A 20,320-nucleotide genomic window follows, 5' to 3' on the forward strand; every position below is an offset into this window, starting at 1 on the left:
GTGCCGGGCCTTCATCTTCGCCACAAACGGAGCGTGTGCCGCAGGACGCGCTCCATTCGCGGCATGCCGGGGTCTCTTCTGCTATTTTCTGCACAGAATTTGGAAATTCTGCACGGGGGGGAAGAATGCTGCACAAATTCTGTGTTCCGCAGTAGCGCAGAACTCCCCTAGGAGTAATGTTTTATTGGCTACTGAATATTGGCTTCACGGTTGAAAGCAATATGTTTGTGCAAAAACTACTCTGCATTCACTTGTAATGTTTTGTATTTGAGCATATTTAAATACCTTTTTAAAAAATTGGTAGTGGAAATGTCAAATATTTACTTAAGGTCCCTAAAATAAAATGCTACCCTGACATAGAACACCATATTTATGAGAAGCAGATCAAACTTTAACTTTATATAAACATCACATCCAATAGCTACCACTTTGTCAAACAACATGCTACCATTCATTACAAGTCTATAAAAACAAACAAACAAAGGCAGCCTCTTTAGGACCTTATTCTTGATCATTAACCATAACATCTTTTTGTTCTGGCTCCGGTTTAGGCAATGGAAGCTCCAGTCGTGCCCATGACATAGGTTCAGCTTTCCTCATCATGACCTCAATCTTCGTAGCAGTCATATTTACGTAACTCCTCTTCACATCAATAACCTGAAAAAGCCAATATGTACCTCAGCTAATTTTACTGGAAAATGGTTCTTAAACTTTTCTATAGCTCACTTTTCCTGCTCATATTAAATAGCCTTTTTTTCCCCCCTCATAAAAATACACCAAGTTTTTCTTTCAAATTTCTTTCCAGATTTAAAAAAAAATCGACCTCTTCTGGAGTTCTGCTCTTCAACTGTATGCTTACCCAAACATGGGATGTAATAAAACTTTTCAAACTGAATAAGAGATTATGCCTCATCTTGCAGGAACTGCTGGTCTCACAGTAAGAGCTAATAAAAAAAAATAGCATTGACAGTTCTTCACCTTCCCTCCACCACAAACAATCAATGTAAACATTTTAGACTTCAAAACACAAAGTTATTTTCTTGTAAACCAAATCCATTGCAATTTAGAAAGGAAAATTGTTTACTGTGACGAGTGTTTTCTAAAGATAGCAGGTCACCAATTATATGGGTGGAATTAGCTTTCTAGTGCTTTCCAGTAAATCCTAAAAGTTTTACTAAGCATGCACAGGACTTCCTGCACTGCCCACTCAGGTCCCTTTCAGCTAAGTTAAAAAGATGGGAGAACGCAATTTCCAAGGAGAGGAAGAGTTTGTGTGATTGGTGAACTGAACTCTTCAGAAAACACTTGTAAGTAAGCAAATTTGCTTTATCTGAGGTTCACAATTTATATGACAGACTACCTACTTAATGCAATTTTTTTTCTTTTTTTAAACAAAACTAGCAGAACATGCCAATACTCAAAAGGCAAAAAATGTTTTGTTGGGAAGATCTCATTTATTTTATTTCCCCCCAAAAAAGACAAAATGTTGAGATTACTTACCTGATAATCTCGTTTTCCTTAGTGTAGACAGATGGACTCAGAACAAATGGGTATAGTGTGCTCGTGCTAGCAGTTGGAGACGGATCTGACGTCAGCACGGGTACATATACCCCCACAGGAAGTGAAGCTCTTCAGTAATCTTCCTTGCAAAAGCTGTTATGGATATATGTGTACTGATGCTCAATGAAATAGTGAAAACAGGATTCCCCTGACCGATTGATAGTAGCTGGAGACCGCCAGCATTCCCAACCGGAAGGCGTCGACACCTGGTAGAGTGGACGCACTCATGTAAGAAGTGATAAGGCTTACCTTGAATCGGTGAAACCAATGTATACAGGCAGCTGGGTGGGATGCTGAGTCCATCTGTCTACACTAAGGAAAACGAGATTATCAGGTAAGTAATCTCAACATTTCCTGTCGTGTAGCCAGATGGACTCAGAACAAATGGGATGTACAAAAGCTTTACTCCCGGACTGGGCGGGAGGCTGCCTGAGGACCGTGTAAAACTGCCCTTGCAAATGCTGTGTCCTCCCTGGCCTGGACATCCAGACGGTAGAACCTGGAGAAGGTGTGGAGGGAGGACCACGTTGCCGCTTTACATATTTCTGCAGGCGACAGCATCCTAGATTCCACCCAAGGTGCTGCTTGGGCTCTGGTAGAATGAGCCTTGACTTGTAGAGGCGGTGACTTCACGGCCTCCACGTAGGCTGCTCTGATGACTTCTTTAATCCAGCGGGCGATGGTGGGCCGAGAGGCCGCTTCTCCTTGTTTCTTCCCGCTGTGAAGGACGAACAGATGGTCAGTCTTTCGAACTGTTTCTGTCATTTCCAGATATCTGGGCAGCAATCTGCCAATGTCGAGATGGCGTAGCAAACGCCCTTCTTCTGATTTCTTCAGGCCTGCCGTAGTTGGCAAGGATATGGTCTGGTTGAGGTGAAATCGTGAGACTACCTTAGGCAAGAAGGATGGAACTGTGCGAAGATGGATAGCCTCAGGAGTGAGTCTGAGAAAAGGATCCCGGCAAGACAGTGCTTGTAGCTCCGAGATGCGGCGTGCTGAACATACAGCCAGCAAGAACACCATCTTCAAAGTGAGAGAACGTAGAGACAGGCCCCCTAGGGGTCGGAAGGTGGATCCCGCGAGGAAATCCAAAACTAAATTGAGGTTCCACAAAGGCACTGGCCACTTCAGTGGCGGACGAATGTGCTTGACTCCTTTCAGGAAGCGAGAAACATCTGGATGCTTGGCAATGGTCTTGCCATCCCTCCTGGGACCATAGCAAGACAGCGCAGCCACCTGAACCTTGATAGAGCTGAGGGAGAGACCCTTCTGAAGCCCATCCTGCAGGAAATCCAGAACCATAGGGATGGTAGTCGCATGGGGATTGCTGCCATGAGCATTGCACCAGGCTTCAAACACTCTCCAAATCCTGAGGTAGGTGAGGGACGTGGAGAACCTGCGGGCTCGGAGGAGTGTGTCTATCACTGGCTCCGAGTAACCTCTCTTCTTCAGTCTAGCCCTCTCAATGGCCAGACCGTAAGAGAGAATTGAGCCGGATCCTCTTGAAGGATGGGACCTTGACGGAGCAGGTCCCTGAGCGGAGACAGGGGAAGGGGCTCCCCTGCCAGTAGTCTTCTCGGCCAGTCTGGTGCCACCAGAAGAACTAGGCCTCGGTACTTCCGAATCTTGTGGATAAGGGCACCCAGCAGGGGCCATGGAGGAAAGGCGTATAGCAGGGCCCCTGGAGGCCATGGCTGAACCAGGGCGTCGATCCCCTGAGAGAACGGATGTCGCCTGCGGCTCAAGTATCTGGGTACTTGAGCATTGGACCTGTCCGCCAGTAGGTCCATGTCCGGAATCCCCCAGTGATCCACAATCATCTGGAAAGCTGTGGGGGACAGCTGCCACTCTCCCGGATTTAGGCTTTCTCTGCTGAGGAAGTCTGCCGTGGTGTTGTCCCTTCCGGCAATGTGGACGGCGGAGATGTCCTGAAGATTCGCCTCTGCCCAAGCCATCAGCAGGGCTATCTCGAGGGACACCTGTTGGCTTCTGGTTCCGCCCTGTCAGTTGATGTATGCCACCGTGGTGGCATTGTCTGACATCACTCTGACTGCTCTGTTCCTCAGTCTGTGAACAAATTTCAGGCAGGCTAACCGGACTGCCCGTGCCTCTAGTCGGTTGATGTTCCACCCCGACTCTTCTCTGTTCCACTGCCCTTGGGCTGTGAGTTCTTCGCAGTGTGCTCCCCATCCGCTCAGGCTGGCATCTGTGGTGAGCAGAGTCCACGTGGGGGAGGACATCTTGGACCCCCTGCTCGTGTGGATGGACTGCAACCACCCCCGTAGCTGAGTCCGCACTCTGGCTGGTAGAGGTAGATGCATAGAGTAATGTCTGAAGCGGGGGCTCCATCGAGAGAGCAGGGAGCGTTGTAGAGGTCTCATATGGGCCCTCGCCCAGGGTACCACTTCCAGGGTGGATGCCATGAGACCGAGAACCTGCAAGTAATCCCAAGCTGTGGGTCGACTGGCTCCCATCAAGGACCGGAGACGCGTCTGAAGTTTTAATCTTCTCTTGGTGGTGAGACTGACCGTGTCTGCCTGGGTGTCGAACTGGACTCCCAGATATTCCAAAGATTGGGAAGGCTGTAGGCAACTCTTGCTGAGGTTGACTACCCATCCCAGGCTTTCCAGAAGGGCGATCACTCTGTTGGTTGTCCGATGGCTCTCCTCTTGCGATTTCGCCCTGATCAGCCAATCGTCTAGGTAGGGATGGACAAGGATTCCTTCCTGTCTGAGCGCAGCTGCTACCACTACAATCACCTTGGTGAAGGTCCACGGCGATGTGGCCAGCCCGAAGGGCAAAGCCTGAAACTGGAAGTGGCGCCCTAGCACCTTGAAGCGTAGGTAGCGCTGATGATCCTGATGAATCGGGATATTCAGGTAGGCTTCTGATAGATCTAAGGCCGTGAGGAATTCTCCTGGCTGTACTGTGTTCTTGACTGAGCGCAGAGTTTCCATGGGAAACCTTGGGACCCGTAAGTATTGGTTGACGGACTTGAGGTCCAGGACGGGCCGAAAGGTGCCCCCTTTCTTGGGTACCATGAAATAAATGGAATAATGCCCAGAATTCATTTCCCGTGCAGGTACCAGGACTATGGCTTTCAGGGACAGGAGCCTCGCCAGGGTAGCTTCCAATGCTGCCTTCTTGTGGATCGGACACGAGGATTCCACAAACCTGTCCGGAGGGAGATGATGGAAGTCCAGAAAATAACCCTCTCGGATGATGGCGAGGACCCACTGGTCCGACGTAATCTCGACCCATCTGGGGTAGAAGAGGGTTAACCTGCCCCCTATGGCCCCGTCCCCCAGATGGATCGGCTGAATCTCATTGGGAGGTGCGGCCGGGACCTGAGCCCGAGCCTGCTCCTCTCTTCTGCTGCTTGGGCCGAAAGGACTGGTTCCTGGCCTGAGGACGAGGTGCCTGGTAGCGACCCCTATAGGGATTGAAGGGTGGAGAACTTCTGCCTCTGGAGGGCCTAGGAAAGGCGCGCTGGTTCCTTTTCAACCTGTCTTCTGGCAATCGAGATATGGGAGAAGCACCCCATGTGCTGGCCAGTTTATCAAGGTCGCTGCCAAACAGGAAGGACCCCTTAAAGGGCATTCTGGTGAGGCGTGTCTTCGAAGGAGCATCAGCAGACCAATTCCGTATCCAGAGCTGCCTCTTGGCAGCCACAGAAGATGAGATCCCCTTAGCTGTTGTACGGACTAGGTCGGATGCGGCATCTGTGAGGAACGAGAGAGAGGACTCCATGTCCGCTGCCGGAGCATTGTTCCTAACCTGTGACAAACAGGAGCGCGTCACCACTGTGCAGCAAGTTGCGATTCGCAAAGACAGAGCTGCCACCTCAAATATCTGTTTCAGGATGGCGTCCAGTCGCCTGTCATCGGGCTGAAGGACGAAGACCTTCCAGCAGAGGGTTCTGTGTAGGTGGCACCGCAGAGCTGGGCCCCGAAATATCCAACTCCGCCAGGCACTGAGATATTAGGTCGGAGAGATCGTCCTTGGGAAAGAACCGCCTCATGGTTCGATATGGCTCCATCCCCAAGAGAAGTTCCCCCTCCTCGGAGGGTTCCGAGTCGGTCTCCGAGACATCAGGGTCCGCCTGAACCAGACTGCCCGGAGGCGGTGCACGATAAGGGCGCGAAGGTCCAGGGGCAGCAGCAGGAGCAGCAGCCCCTGTAACAGCAGGGCCTGAACAGGAAGCTGATTGCATCTGTACAAAGGCATGGATCCCCTTAAAGAGATCCACCCATGAAATGGAGGTGGTCTCAAGTCGCCTAGGTACCAGATCCCCCGGGACTCCCGGCTGTTCGAGACTGCCTGCGAGATCCGGGGTGGCCCCTGGAGAACTATCCACAAACCTTGGTTGAGACTGGTTCTGGCCCGAGGCTCCCACTGCCTCCTCACATTCGGCACAAAGGGAGTCTGGCTCCTCGCTGTGCGTGGCTCCTCGCTGGCATGCTGAGCAGAGGCCGTGAGCTTTCACGCCGGAATCAGGAGGCGCCGCCGCCTGGGACACCGGGGCATTCGATTGGTCCATTGCGCTAAAGTAATATGCGGCAGCAATATGCGCTTAATACAATAGGAGCGCAATACAACGTGCGCTCAATACAATATGCGCTTAACAATATGCGCTCAATGCTAAACGGCAGCTATATACGCTTAATACAATATGCGCTCAATAATATGCGGTCAGCAATATACGCTAAACACAATATGTGTTCAATAATATGCGGTCAGCAATATACGCTAAACAGAATATGCGCTCAATAATATGCATCAGCAATATACGCTAAACAGAATATGCGCTCAATAATATGCGGTCAGCAATATACGCTAAACAGAATATGCGCTCAATAATATGCAGTCAGCAGTATGCGCTCAATACAGGCGCCTATCATGGGCGCTCAATACCTGAACCGGGCCAACAAAATGGCGACCACCGCGGCATGCCGCATACAGGCAACGCCGCCGATCCTCGACTTCGGAGACCAAAAGTAAAAGTTGTGCGCCTTACCTGATCCTCGGCGCTTCCCGGCTAGAACCCGGGCGGTCTCCGGCTGCGGGGGAGAGGGGAAGTACCGTCACCACCGCACTTGAGGAATGCACCCGCTGCCTCCCAGGTCCACACCGGGACCGAGGCGCCTCTTAGCCCGCAGGCTTGGTCCTTGCCGCGATTCGGCCACCGGACCGAGGCCTAAACCTCCGAGGGAGCACGGAACTCACCCTAGGAAGCTCAACTGGGGGAGGGACCAGTGGTATCACCGCAGGAGCGCGGGGCTCGATGTTCCTGTAAAGATTTTAGTAATAGAAGTAGAAAAGTAAAAGTAGATTGGAAACACGCTCAGCAAGCGTGCAGGCTCTCCAAACTGCTTTGGAGATGGAAATTACTGAAGAGCTTCACTTCCTGTGGGGGTATATGTACCCGTGCTGACGTCAGATCCGTCTCCAACTGCTAGCACAAGCACACTATACCCATTTGTTCTGACTCCATCTGGCTACACGACAGGAAAAGGGAAGACCAAAACTAAATCCTACAGAGCTGGGGGTGACTGTGTGTCTCTACAGTGCTACATGTGCCTAGAAGCATGATAGAGGTTAGTAGTAGCAATAAGACAACTCAAAATCATAAAAATGGGCTGTAAAAGTGAGAAAGTTGGACTCTATTTCTTGAAAAGACCATGGAAGACAACACACAAACTTACTATCCTGACTGGAGACTATGTCCAGACAATAATATGATGTGAATGTGAGAACTGAATGCCACGTTTCAACCTTGCAAATCTCATTACAGAGGTAACTAACAACAGGCTTGGCATGACCAAGTGCCATCCCTTTTATGACACTGAGTTCACCCCTCAGAAAAAGAATCTTGTAGTTACTGGGGACTATACTTTGAAATCTTCAAGCTCAGTGTAGGGCAGCAGTCAAAAAAGCAAACAATGTTAGATTATTATAAAGAAAGGAATGGAAAATAAAAACTGAAGATATTTGTTTGCATTGATCCATGGAATGACTGAACCCAGAATATTGTGTGGTTCTGGTTGCCCCATCTCAAAGTGATCTAGCAACAAGAAAAGGAACAGAGAAGGGCAACTAAAATGATAAAGGGGATAGGATGGCTACCCTATGAGGAAAGGTTAAACACGTTAGAGCTTTTTAACCTGGAGAAGAGATGGCTGAGAGGAGATCTGATAGAGGTTTATAAAATCATGAGATCGGTGAAACTGAGCACTTACTGGGGGAGGAAAACCTGCCGGTCAAAGGGCCCAGTTAAGTACAGCAAAGAAAATGAGTTAGCTTCCTTCCTGATACCGACAAAGTCTTACCCCGTATGAGTGACACTAGCAAGTGTTGCTGAGGACGGGGTGGTTCTATGAAGTAGGGTGAGGCAGCTGCTAAAGGCAGCAGAATTTGGAGGCGGCAAAAAATGTTATCTTTCCTGGGTAAATTGATCGAAAGTGTAGTAAAAACAGTTAGACTAATTGCTAGATGCCAACATTCTAGCAATTAGTCAATTTGATTTTAGAAAGGGTCATAACACAGAAATTGCATTGCTGACACTGGTGAATGACCTTAGAAAACATTTAGATGGAGGACAAGACTGCATATTGGTCTCTCGACCTTGCAGCCTTGTTTCATACATTGGTTCACTAATCTGATAGACTGGTTAGAGAACTATTGAATTAAGGATACTGTATTAACCTGAATAACTTATCTTCATATGTGTCTTCTGGGATAACAGATCTCAAAGCCACGACCTTCGGTATCAGGGGTACCAAAAGGTTTATATTGTCCCCTTTAACATCTATCTTGACCCTTCTGATCAATGTACGTAATGTATTGTTCATTAAGAAAGCACCAAGAAGAATAGATGGATAAGTTGAATCAACACCTTGGTCAGATTGAACAATGGTTGCAGAATAATCTGCTAAAATTAAATCATGATAAAACAGATGGTTTAGCTAATGCATCCACAAAACTCCTTAGTCTCCCCATAGATTATCATAAGAAAATGCCATACTGGGTCAGACCAATGGCCATCAAGCCCAGCATCCTGTTTCCAACAGTGGCCAATCCAGGCCATAAGAACCTGGCAAGTACCCAAATACTAAGTCTATTCCATGTTACCATTGCTAATGGCAGTGGCTATTCTCTAGGTCAGCGGTTCTCAACCTGGGGGTCGCGACCCCGGCGGGGGTCGAACGACCAAAACACAGGGGTCGCCTGTGTTTTGGTCATTCGACCAAAACTGGTCTGCGGACCATTGGGGTTTTTTGCCGGGCCGCGGCTGCTGCGGGGAGGCGGGGCGAAGCTGGAGACCTGCCTCCTCCAACCCCAAAAGGGAGCGCGCGTCTATGTCACTGGGACCGACCGCTGCTATTGGTCGGTCTCAGTGACATAGTGAGGGCAAAGGGCCGTCGGCGCCATTTTGATTACTGGCAGCCGACGGCCCTCGCCCAGTAGATCGTTCCCGGACCGCTCGTGGACCCCCGCTGGACCACCAGGACGTTTGGCAGGTCTTGGGGGGTCAGGAGGGTGGGGGGTTATGGTAAATTAAGTCGGCAGGTCTTGGTGGGGGGTCAGGAGGGTGGGGGGGTGCGGTAAATTAAGTCGGCAGGTCTTGGGGGGGGTGCGGTAAATTAAGTCGGCAGGTCTTGGGGGGTGGTCAGGAGGGTGGGGGGTTATGGTAAATTAAGTCGGCAGGTCTTGGGGGGGGTCAGGAGGGTGGGGGGGTGCGGTAAATTAAGTCGGCAGGTCTTGGGGGGGTCAGGAGGGTGGGGGGTTGTGGTAAATTAAGTCGGCAGGTCTTGGGGGAGTCAGGAGGGTGGGGGTTGTTAATTTAAAGTGTGGGATGGGGTTTTTTTTTTTGGGGGGGGGGGGGGTTCCCAGAGAAAAAAGTTTTCTGATCTGGGGAGTGGACCGAAATGGCCCTCCCCAGACCCGAAAACAAAATGGGGAGAAAAAAAAAAAGCTATGCACTCCCCTAATTTGCTCCATAAGACGCCCAGACGCAGAGCCGGTTTAGCACAATTTTTTTTTTTTTTTTAATTTTCCCCCTCTGAATCCTAGGTGCGTCTTATGGAGCGAAAAATACGGTACTTCCTGCCCGCCCTGCCCCGGAAGACAAATGTTGCCGGAGCCGCACGGGCAGGAAGGAGGAGGCGCGTCAGCCGCGTGCAGAAGAGGAGCAGCGGGGCGGGAAGACTAGGGCTGCTGCAGATCCCATCCTGTGGCAACCCGTAAAGAAGAGGCCCAGAGGTGAGAGAGAGGTGTTTGCGAGTATGAGATGAGTTGAGAGATTGTGTGTGAGAGTGAATTGAGAGACTATGTGTGTTTGCAGAGACAGCATGTGAGAGCCTCTGTGTGTGTGAAAGAGACAGCATGTGACAGTGAGAGCCTGTGCTTGAGCAAGGCAGCATGTGGGGGTGTGAGAGAGCCTGTGTGTGAGACTCAGACAGCCTGTGCCAGTGAGAGACTGTGTGTATGAATGATTGCATGACAGAAAGAGCATGTGACAGTGAGATCCTGTGTGTGTGTGTGAGAGAAATGCATGTGAGAATGAGAACCTGACTGTGTGTTTGAGGGAAGAAGACAGGTGGAGAGAAAAGAAACAGAAAAAAAGGCAATATAAAGGAAATGGCAAAAAATAAAGGGAAGCAGATGTAAAAAAAAAAATAAATTACTTTTTACTGATTGGTACATGTAATCTTTGGGAATGTGCAAGAGTAGCACTTTCTCTATGGCGGATCTCACAATGTATGCCTGCACAGAGGAGGCAGCAGAATGGGCTTCAGTGCCAATAGCAGCAATCGGCGCCTCCCCAATAGCCACGTGGCAGCAGTGGCAGTAATTAGATTAATTGTTTGACTCAGCTGGAGGTGACAAAGTATGAAGTGGGATGTGAAATCAGCTTGATCTGGTGGAGAATTAGGATTGCTGTTACACATGAACTGTATTTGGCAAACATTAAATTAAAGGGAGCCAGGATAATCAATTGAAGCCTGCAGCTGAGGACTGATTCATTATGACTCATGTAGAAATTAGTGCATTTTCCAGATTAGTCGGCATAACACAATTCTCAACATTCAGCATTATTTCTGCTGCATAGAGTTTTATCTGAGAGGCTCTGAGGTTGTGAGGGAGCCAGTAAGAGTGAGAGCATGAGTGTGTATGAGAAAATCCAGGGGAGTAAGAGTGTGTGTGAGTGGGGGGGGGGGGGGGGGAGAGTGTCTTACACCCTGAGAGTGTATCAGTGTCTGTGAGAGCGAGAGGTTATGGTGGGTATAAGAGCATGAATGTGTATGTATGTGACAGTGTATGTATGAGAGAGAATGGACATGTGAGAGTATGTGTGAGAGAGAGAGGATAACCTCCTAATCCTCGACAATATCAGGGTGACTGGAAATCAAGAGCTCCCATGTATGGACAGCAGGGGCTTTTTAAAATCCTTATTAGTTTTAATTATTGTGTGTTATTTGATATATGTGCTGTTTTGAAATATTTTATTGGTGTTTGGGAAATTATAAAAATGTATATGATTTTAATTAATAGAAATTCTATTTATCAGTAATTTTAAAATGGTATCAGTAATTTTAAAATGGTTTTACTATTATAACTGATGCTTTATGTTTCTTAATTTTATTGTTTTATGAGGAATGGTGGTTCTGTTTATAAGTGTCATAATAAATAAGTATGCACTAAAATCCAACCCCATCCATAACCCCGCCCCCATATGACCAAAGCCCCACCCTCATCCTGCCCTCGTCCCGCCCTCGCAGGGCGAGGGCAGGGTGAGGGGTCACCGCAACATGAGGAACTGTATTACGGGGTCACGGCATTAGAAAGGTTGAGAACCACTGCTCTAGGTGAACTTAATAGCAGGTAATGGACTTCTCCTCCAAGAACTTATCCAATCCTTTTTTAAACACAGCTACACTAACTGCACTAACCACATCCTCTGGCAACAAATTCCAGAGTTTAATTGTGCGTTGAGTAAAAAAGAACTTTCTCCGATTAGTTTTAAATGTGCCCCATGCTAACTTCATGGAGTGCCCCCTAGTCTTTCTACTATCCGAAAGAGTAAATAACCGATTCACATCTACCCGTTCTAGACCTCTCATGATTTTAAACACCTCTATCATATCCCCCCTCAGTCGTCTCTTCTCCAAGCTGAAAAGTCCTAACCTCTTTAGTCTTTCCTCATAGGGGAGTTGTTCCATTCCCCTCTCCAAAAATCCCAACCTCAAATTCGAGTTACTCGACTTAACCTCCGCCAAGGAAATCGAATCCATTTAAAAAAAAAAATCAAACCTGCTACACACACCTCTGACACTATCCCCACTAAAACACTCCTTTCCATTCCCTCCATCACCGCGAAAACCCTGTCCAACATAAGCAACTGCTCCCTCTCCCATGGCAAAGTCCCAGACCCCCTCAAACTTGCTGTTGTCAAGCCTCTTCTCAAAAAACCTACCCTTGACCCCACCAACTCTTCAAACTACCGTCCTATCTCTAACCTTCCCTTCATATCTAAAATTATGGAAAAGATAGTCAATTCACTGCTCTCTGACTATCTGGAAGACCATAATATTCTCCACTCCTCTCAATTTGGCTTCCAGAAGTCTCGTAACACGGAAAGCCTATTACTTTTACTGACTGACACTCTCCTCAAGGGCATGGACCACGGACAATCCTTTATCCTTGCCCTTCTTGACATTTCATCTGCCTTAGATTCTATCAGTCACAAAATCCTCCTCACCTGCCTAACTGAGATTGGCATCTCAGGCACAGCCATCCACTGGTTCTCTTCCTACCTCAATATTAGAGGCTACCCTGTAAAAATTGCAAATTCGGAATCATCACACATCCCCTTTACCCAAAGGCGTCCTACAGGGCTCTTCACTGTCCTCCACACTCTTTAATATATACCTGTTACCGCTCTGCCACCTCCTCTCCGACCTTGGTCTTAAGTTTTTCTTATATGCAGATGATGTCCAAATCCTCATCCCTATCCAAGAATCCTTCATCAAATCTCTTACGTTTTGGGAAACTTGCCTCGTCTCCATTAACTCCCTACTTTCTAACCTCCACCTTGCTTTAAACTCCTCCAAAACTGAAAAGAAAATTATTACTTACCTGCTAATTTTCGTTCCTGTAGTACCATGGATCAGTCCAGACCGTGGGTTATGTCCCCAATCCAGCAGATGGAGTCAGCCCAAAGCTTTGAGGGGGCGTCACCATAAGTACTAGTACCCCCTCTGCAGGAGTTCAGTATCGAGTATATCAGAGCCCGAGTAAACAGAAAACTCCCAATTGGATCAAGTTGAAACAAGACGGCAACAATAAGCCGCTAAAGTGAAATCGAGAAAAACTGGGACCTTCCCACCAATGGGCGGGGGCCACGAATATAGCGTGTCAACCTCCATCAACAGGGAAGACGGGACACACGTGAAAAACAACAACAGGAAGACACTACTGTAACATGAAGAACAGCTGAGAAGAATCAGCCCGAAAGACAGCAGAGCAGGAGTAGAACCCATATGCGGTGGGCGTCTGGACTGATCCATGGTACTACAGGAACGAAAATTAGCAGGTAAGTAATAATTTTCTTTTCCCTGTACGTACCTGGATCAGTCCAGACCGTGGGATGTACCCAAGCTTCCCTAAACCGGGTGGGGTCCTGCAAGGCCTGCTCGGAGAACCTGTTCGCCAAAGTGTCCATGGACGGACGAGGCGAGGTGTAGTCTGTAGTGTCTCGAGAACGTGTGCAACGATTTCCAGGTGGCCGCTCTACAGATTTCTTGCGACGATACCGAGCGGCTCTCCGCCCAGGAGGCCGCCTGAGAGCGTGTAGAATGCGCCACAATACCGGGTGGGGGAGTCCGCCCCGTCCCGATGTAGGAAGCGGCAATGCCGGCCTTCAGCCATCTGGCAATAGTCGTCTTCGAGGCCTGGGATCCTTTCCGGGGACCAGACCAAAGGACGAAGAGATGGTCCGAAGTCCGAAACTCATTTGTAGCCTCCAGGTAGGATCGCAGCGTACGCTTGACGTCAAGGAGACGGAGAGACCGCGGTTCAGACGAAGAGAAAGATGGCAGTTCCACCGTCTGATTCACATGGAAGGCGGACACCACCTTCGGGAGGAAGGAAGGCACAGTACGAAGTGAAACGCCCGAATCGGAGAACCGGAGATAAGGCTCTCGACAGGACAGAGCCTGCAGCTCCGAAATACGCCGAGCGGAACATATGGCTACCAGGAAAACCGCCTTGAGAGTGAGGTCCTTGATCGTCGCACTCCTCAGAGGTTCAAACGGAGGTCCCGACATGGACCGTAGTACCAGGTTGAGGCTCCAAGATGGACAAGGATCCCGCAATGGAGGCCGCAAGTGTTTGACACCCTTGAGAAAACGAATGATGTCCGGATGCCGTAACAGAGATCCCCCGCCCCGCAGGAGGGAACCAAGAGCGGCCACTTGAACCCGGAGTGAGTTGTAAGTGAGCCCCTTTTTCACTCCCGCCTGTAGGAACTGGAGAATCTGCAGGACAGACGCCTCCGTGGGTCTTGTGTTCCGGTCGGTACACCACAGCTCGAACACCTTCCAAACACGGACATAGGCCACCGACGTCGAGGTCTTCCGAGACCGCAGTAGAGTTGACACTACCTCCTCCGGGTACCCCCGTCGGCGGAGGCGGCGCCTCTCAAAAGCCAGGCCGCAAGACAGAAGAGTTCTGCCTGGTCGAAAAATACCGGTCCCTGGTGTAGGAGGCGAGGAAGATGTCCCAGCCGGATGGGTCCGTCGATAACTAGGTGGAGGAGATCCGCAAACCAAGGACGTCTTGGCCACTCTGGCGCGACGAAAATCACAGTTCCCTGATGAACTTCTACTCGTCGGAGTAGCCGTCCCACCAGCGGCCAAGGAGGAAAAGCGTATAGTAGCAGATCGGTCGGCCACGGGAGCGCGAGCGCATCCACGCCCTCCGCCCCCCGTTCTCTCCGGCGACTGAAGAAGCAAGGCGCCTTGGTGTTCTGGGTGGACGCCATGAGATCAAGGTGGGGGGATCCCCACCGCCGGACCAGCAACTGCATGGCTTCGTCGGAGAGGGACCACTCTCCGGGATCCAGAAACTGGCGACTGAGGAAATCCGCCTGGACGTTGTCGACTCCCGCGATGTGCGAGGCCGCCAGACGGCCCAGATGCCGTTCCGCCCACTGCATTAGCATCGCTGCCTCTAGAGCGACCTGCGGGCTGCGAGTGCCGCCCTGTCGGTTGATGTAGGCCACCGTTGTCGCGTTGTCGGACAGGATCCTGACGTCCCGACTCCGAAGAAGGGGCAGGAAGTGGATGAGCGCCAGCCTGACCGCTCTGGTTTCCAGACGGTTGATGGACCACCTCGACTCCTCCGCGGACCACGTCCCTTGCGTGGCGCTGCGGTCGCAGACTGCTCCCCAGCCTACGAGACTGGCGTCGGTGGTTACCACTATCCAATTTGGAAGATCGAGGGACACGCCGCGAGCCAGATTCTCCGGGACCATCCACCAGGAGAAGCTGTTCCTGGCAAACTGGGGCAGCGGGAGAATCACCTGGTAGTCCTGCGAAAGAGGTTTCCAACGGGAGAGGAGCGCTCGTTGCAGAGGTCGGAGGTGCGCAAATGCCCAAGGGACCATGTCGATGGTGGAACCCATGACTCCCAGGAGCTGCAGATAGTCCCAGGAGGTGGGAGCTGGTAATGCAGAAAACCGCTGTATGTGCTCCCGTAGGGCTTGCGCCTTGTCCTGGCGTAGGAAAACCGCGCCCAGACGGGTGTCGAAGGTCGCCCCCAAGAAATCCAAGCGCTGCGAGGGCACGAGGGAGCTCTTGGAGAAGTTGACCACCCATCCCAGGGACTGCAGAAACTCTATCACCCTGGCCACCGCAGCCTGACCATGCCGAAAAGACTTCGCTCTGATGAGCCAATCGTCCAGATAGGGGTGGACTAGAACACCCTCCTTCCGAAGGGCAGCCGCTACGACTACCATGATCTTGGTGAAGGTGCGCGGGGCCGTTGCCAATCCAAACGGAAGCGCCACAAACTGGAAATGCTGGTCCAGGATTTTGAAACGCAGAAGCCGATGATGCTCCCGGCGGATGGGGATGTGCAGGTAGGCCTCCGTCAGGTCCAAGGAGGCCAGAAACTCCCCTCGGTGTACCGCTGCGATCACCGAGCGCAGCGTTTCCATGCGGAACCGTACCACCCGCAGGGATTTGTTGACCTCCTTCAAGTCCAGAATGGGGCGGAAGGACCCGTCCTTCTTCGGAACCACGAAGTAGATGGAATAATGGCCCGAGCCCACCTCTCCGGAGGGTACGGGCACAATGGCGCCTATCTCCCACAATCTGTCCAGCGTCAACTGCACCGCCCTTCGCTTGACGTCCGAGCCGCAGGGAGAGAAGATGAACCGTTCCTTTGGAGCGCGGGCAAACTCCAACGCGTAGCCGTGTCCTATGGTGTCCAGTACCCACTGGTCCGAGGTGATCCGCGCCCACTCCTTGTAGAAGAACGCCAGCCGCCCCCCAATCCTGGGGACGGCGGAGTGGGCGAGCTGAACATCATTGAGAGGACTTGGGAGAAGGTTGTCCCGCCGTAGGAGCGGAACGCGCGGGGCGGCGCCCACGAAAGGAGCGCGCCCAGGGCTGAGACCTGGGGGCAGAGGGCCTAGCCGCCGCCGGCCTGTAGTTCCTGTATCGTCTTTGCGCCCTGGCTCTGGTCCGGGAGGACGAGAATGCCCTGGTGGATCGATATCTATCTTCCGGCAGGCGATGGACCGCGTTTTCCCCCAGGGATTTGATGATCTGGTCCAGATCCTCTCCAAACAGGAACTTACCCCTGAATGGCAGGGAACCCAGACTTGATTTGGAGGACGTGTCCGCCGCCCAGTTGCGAAGCCAGAGGAGTCGACGTGCCGCCACCACCGAAGCCATAGAGCGGGCGAGGACCCGAAACAGATCATAGGAGGCGTCCGCCCCGTATGCCACTGCCGCTTCCAGTCTATCCGCCTGAGCGGCCTCCTCGGGCGGCAACACCTGCGAAGTGAGCAGTAGCTGCACCCAGAGGAGGCTGGCCCGCTGGGCAAGCGAACTGCACATTGCCGCCCGCAGCCCCACTGCGGAAACCTCAAAGACCCGCTTGAGGAAAACCTCCAACTTGCGATCCTGCGTGTCTCTTAGCGCCGCTCCACCCGTAACCGGTATGGTCGTCCGCTTCGTGACCGCCGACACCGCGGAGTCCACCCTGGGTACCTTGATGAGATCCAGGAAATCTTCCGGCAGCGGATACAGCCTCTCCATGGCGCGGCTGCCCTTCAGAGCAGCTTCCGGGGCATCCCATTCCCTGGTGAGAAGTTGCAGGAAAGAATCGTGAATGGGAAAAGCCCGAGCCCTCGGACGAAGGGCTGCCAGTACGGGATCCCCCTTCTTAGAGGAAGTGACGACCGCGGGCGCAACGGGAGCTGGCGGGTCCGGAGGGGGATCGAGGTCCAACCCCTGAATGATTTGCGGAATTAGGTCATCCAGCTCTTCCCGCTGGAAGAGGCGCAGCGTGCGTGGATCCTCTCCCTCAGAAGTAGAGTCCCCTTGTCCCGAAGCTGCAGGATCTGCCCCAGGGGAACCTGGGGCCGACCCAGTCCCCCCCGAGGCCACAGGGAGCCGTGCGTGTACGGGGAGCTGTGGGGCCCCCACGCCCGCCGGAGCGGGGGGGGCCGTGGAGAGGGCCGAAGGTCTCGGTTGCTTGGGTGGTGGGGGCCCCGCGGGATCAGCCAGCTCCTGCAGGTACGCTGTGTGCAGCAGGCGTATAAACTCCGGGGAGAACCCCGGCCTCCGCGGGGGGACCCCCGCGGGTGGGGGCCCCGGGTGACCCTGCCCCTGCGGGTCCTCCTCCGGATCCGTCTCCGGTAGCAAATTCGGGGGGGAGCCCTCTGAGGCTTCCCCATCCCCCAGCGCTGCCTGAGCTCCTTCAGGGTGCAGTGCATGTAAAATGGCCGCCGTTCCCGCCAGGAATGGGGGAGGGGCCGGCCCGCGCCGCCCGGGCAAGGCTGCCATAGGGAGAGAATGAGTGAGGGTCCGAGACGTGCCTTCCCCCCCGGGGAGGCACCTAGCGCAGATCCCCTCCCTCGACACGCGCGATCCAGGCTCGCCGCAGGCCGAGCAACGCGCCGGCCGCGGCATCGAGATCGCGATGAAGAAACAGTTCCCGGCAGCTGAAAACACCCAGGGCCTCGGGGGGGGGCCGCGAGATGAAACGCCGCTGCGGGGGGGCCCGGATGGCCTGCGCTACCCGCCGACGAGGAGAAAACGGCGCCGCGGGGGGGCCTTCCTGGCCGCACAGCCCGCCGACAACTATCTCCCTGCTCCCCGCTGCAGCCCACGTGGAGCCGCAAAATGGCCGCGGGGAGAGGGAGAAGACGCTGGTAGGCCGGTCCACCGGCAACCGCGTCCACCTGAACAGAAAATAAATAACAGCAGCAAAAAAGTCAACTTACCCCGGGGAGACCACTATCGCCGGGAAAGGAGAGAGAGAGAGACAGCGAGGGACAACAGGAAAGCCACGCCTCTCCAATTAAGCAATTAACTTTTTTTTTTTTTTTTTTTTTTTTTAAAAGACAGACAACTTGATCCAAAATACAAGTGCTAACAAAGACAGAGAATAAAACCCCAAAACCAGGGAAAGACAAAAGGGTTATGGGTGATCGGGACCAAGCCCAGATTCCCCTACTCGCATCTGCTGGAGTCAGAAGATACTGAACTCCTGCAGAGGGGGTACTAGTACTTATGGTGACGCCCCCTCAAAGCTTTGGGCTGACTCCATCTGCTGGATTGGGGACATAACCCACGGTCTGGACTGATCCAGGTACGTACAGGGAACTCCTCATCATTTCAAATCACCCTGACCGGACGACACCATCTGCTTGTGACCTCACCCTTCCCTACTTCGTTATCAAAAATGGATTACTGCAACTCCTTACTTCTAGGCCTTCCCTACTCTATTAGACCCCTGCAAATGTTACAGAATGCTATGGTAAGAATCCTTACAAATACACGCAAAGCCGACCACATCACCCCTATTCTTAAGGAACTCCATTAGCTTCCCATCTCCTCCCGCATCAGATACAAAACCCTCACCATTATTCACAACTCCCTGCATAACCACAATCACTCCTGGCTTGAGGATGCTCTTCGATTCCACTCCTCCAATCGTCCTATTAGAACTGCACTTTCAGAAACCCTCTACACCCCTTCCCTTAAATGTGCTGACCACACCTCCACCAGAGAAAGAGCCCTATCCATTGCAGGCCCCTCCCTCTGGAACACTATTCTACTTGAGCTCCGACTAGAACCATGCATTCGGAAATTCAAAACAGGGGTTAAAACATGGCTCTTTAAAATGGCCTACCCTGATCCGGATCCTACGTAGTCCCCCTGCTCCCTCTACTCCTTCAGAGAAAGAGCCCTTGTCATTAATGTACTCATAGCCTTCTCCTATATTCCTTTAATTATACTCTGTTTTGTCTCCCGTTTCTCTTCACCTCCTTATTTACCCCATTTATACCCCTTTTCCCTGTCCTCATACCCTTCCTTTTTCCCTATAGTAACCCTTTTATACCCCTTTTATTTTACCCCCCTGCGCTATCCTTTAAAACTTACATTTCCCTATAGCAACCCTGCTAGTCTATATATAGTTGCCTTTCTGAACGCATAATTTGTAATGTCATATATAGTGTCTCCTGTATGTGCTAGTTAAAGATAATGTATATTCTGTATATAATACTTTTTATTATTGTAAATAATACTTTTTGGAGTGTATAATTTATATAAGGTTATCCACAGTCCCTTATTGAGTGTATAATTTGCAATGCTACTTATGTTCTTCTGTTTTCCATCAGGTACTGTTCCTTTTCTCCTCTTCCTGTTTTTCCCTCTCTTCTCTCGCCCCGTTTCTCTTCCTATCTGCTCCCTCTCCTCCCACCCTGTTTTTTTGTAATTTCCTCCTTCAGTTATATTGTAAACCGGCATGATGTACCCATGAACGTCGATATATAAAAGATAATAAATAAATACATGTCTTAAAAAAAAAATAAGTCTGTATGCCTGACATTCAATTTCATTCTGTGGGCAGGAGAGGAGTGTAGAGAAGTTGGAGAGGAGGAGGGGGCAGGGAACATCAATTCAGCACAACATTGAAGAAAAAGGTCCAAAAAACCTCTTGGGGAACCAAGAGTAGATAATACAGTTTTTGACAAAGGCTAGGAGGAAAATTTGCATAAATACTGTAGAAAACACAGAGCCTGTTGCAAATTTGTTTTGACGGAGCCAGTGGAAAAAAGAAACTGAGCTGTGGTTACACAGCAGCATAGAAGTTCAACACAAGCACAATAAAGACAATTTTTACCAGAAATCTCTAGAAAGCTTGTTCTCCCCTCCAATGCCAAGCAGTCATGTGACTTGGATGAATGGTGAAATCGCTAATCTTCAGTGAATTCAAGCATGCATGGGGTAGATGAAAGAGCCTTAGTTTTGAAGACAGAGAGGCAGAATATCATAGGTCAAGTAAAATTTGTGTCAACACATAAAAGTATAAATGGGCAAACTAGCGCTCTTCTGCCATCTTCTGGTTTTTTGGTTTTTTTTTTTTATTAAAACTAAGAAAAACGGAAAGCATCCTTTAAAAACATTTTAGCAACTTTTCTGACGTTCTCTCTCCAACTGGGATCTGAAAAAAATAC

The 20,320-nt window shown here is 51.0% G+C and overlaps 1 protein-coding gene across 2 annotated transcripts in view; it reads right to left on the reverse strand.

The window, feature by feature from the left end:
• Positions 1-384: 384 nt before the first annotated feature.
• CHORDC1 (cysteine and histidine rich domain containing 1) overlaps positions 385-20,320 on the reverse strand; it is a 160,060-nt gene continuing 140,124 nt past the window's right edge. The window contains exons 11-12 of one of the 2 annotated variants that reach the window (XR_003856844.1): positions 19,987-20,104; positions 526-657 (exon numbers count right to left, since the gene is read on the reverse strand). Coding sequence is in view for 1 of the 2 variants with exons in the window: in XM_029602299.1 (XP_029458159.1) it covers positions 502-657 (156 nt within the window). In the remaining variant the exon portion in view is untranslated. Of the gene's footprint in view, positions 658-19,986; positions 20,105-20,320 lie in introns of both variants that reach the window. The other variant, XM_029602299.1, reaches the window with a different exon arrangement.

Source organism: Rhinatrema bivittatum, chromosome 5 (genome assembly GCF_901001135.1).
Source record: "Rhinatrema bivittatum chromosome 5, aRhiBiv1.1, whole genome shotgun sequence".
Taxonomy (NCBI): domain Eukaryota; kingdom Metazoa; phylum Chordata; class Amphibia; order Gymnophiona; family Rhinatrematidae; genus Rhinatrema; species Rhinatrema bivittatum.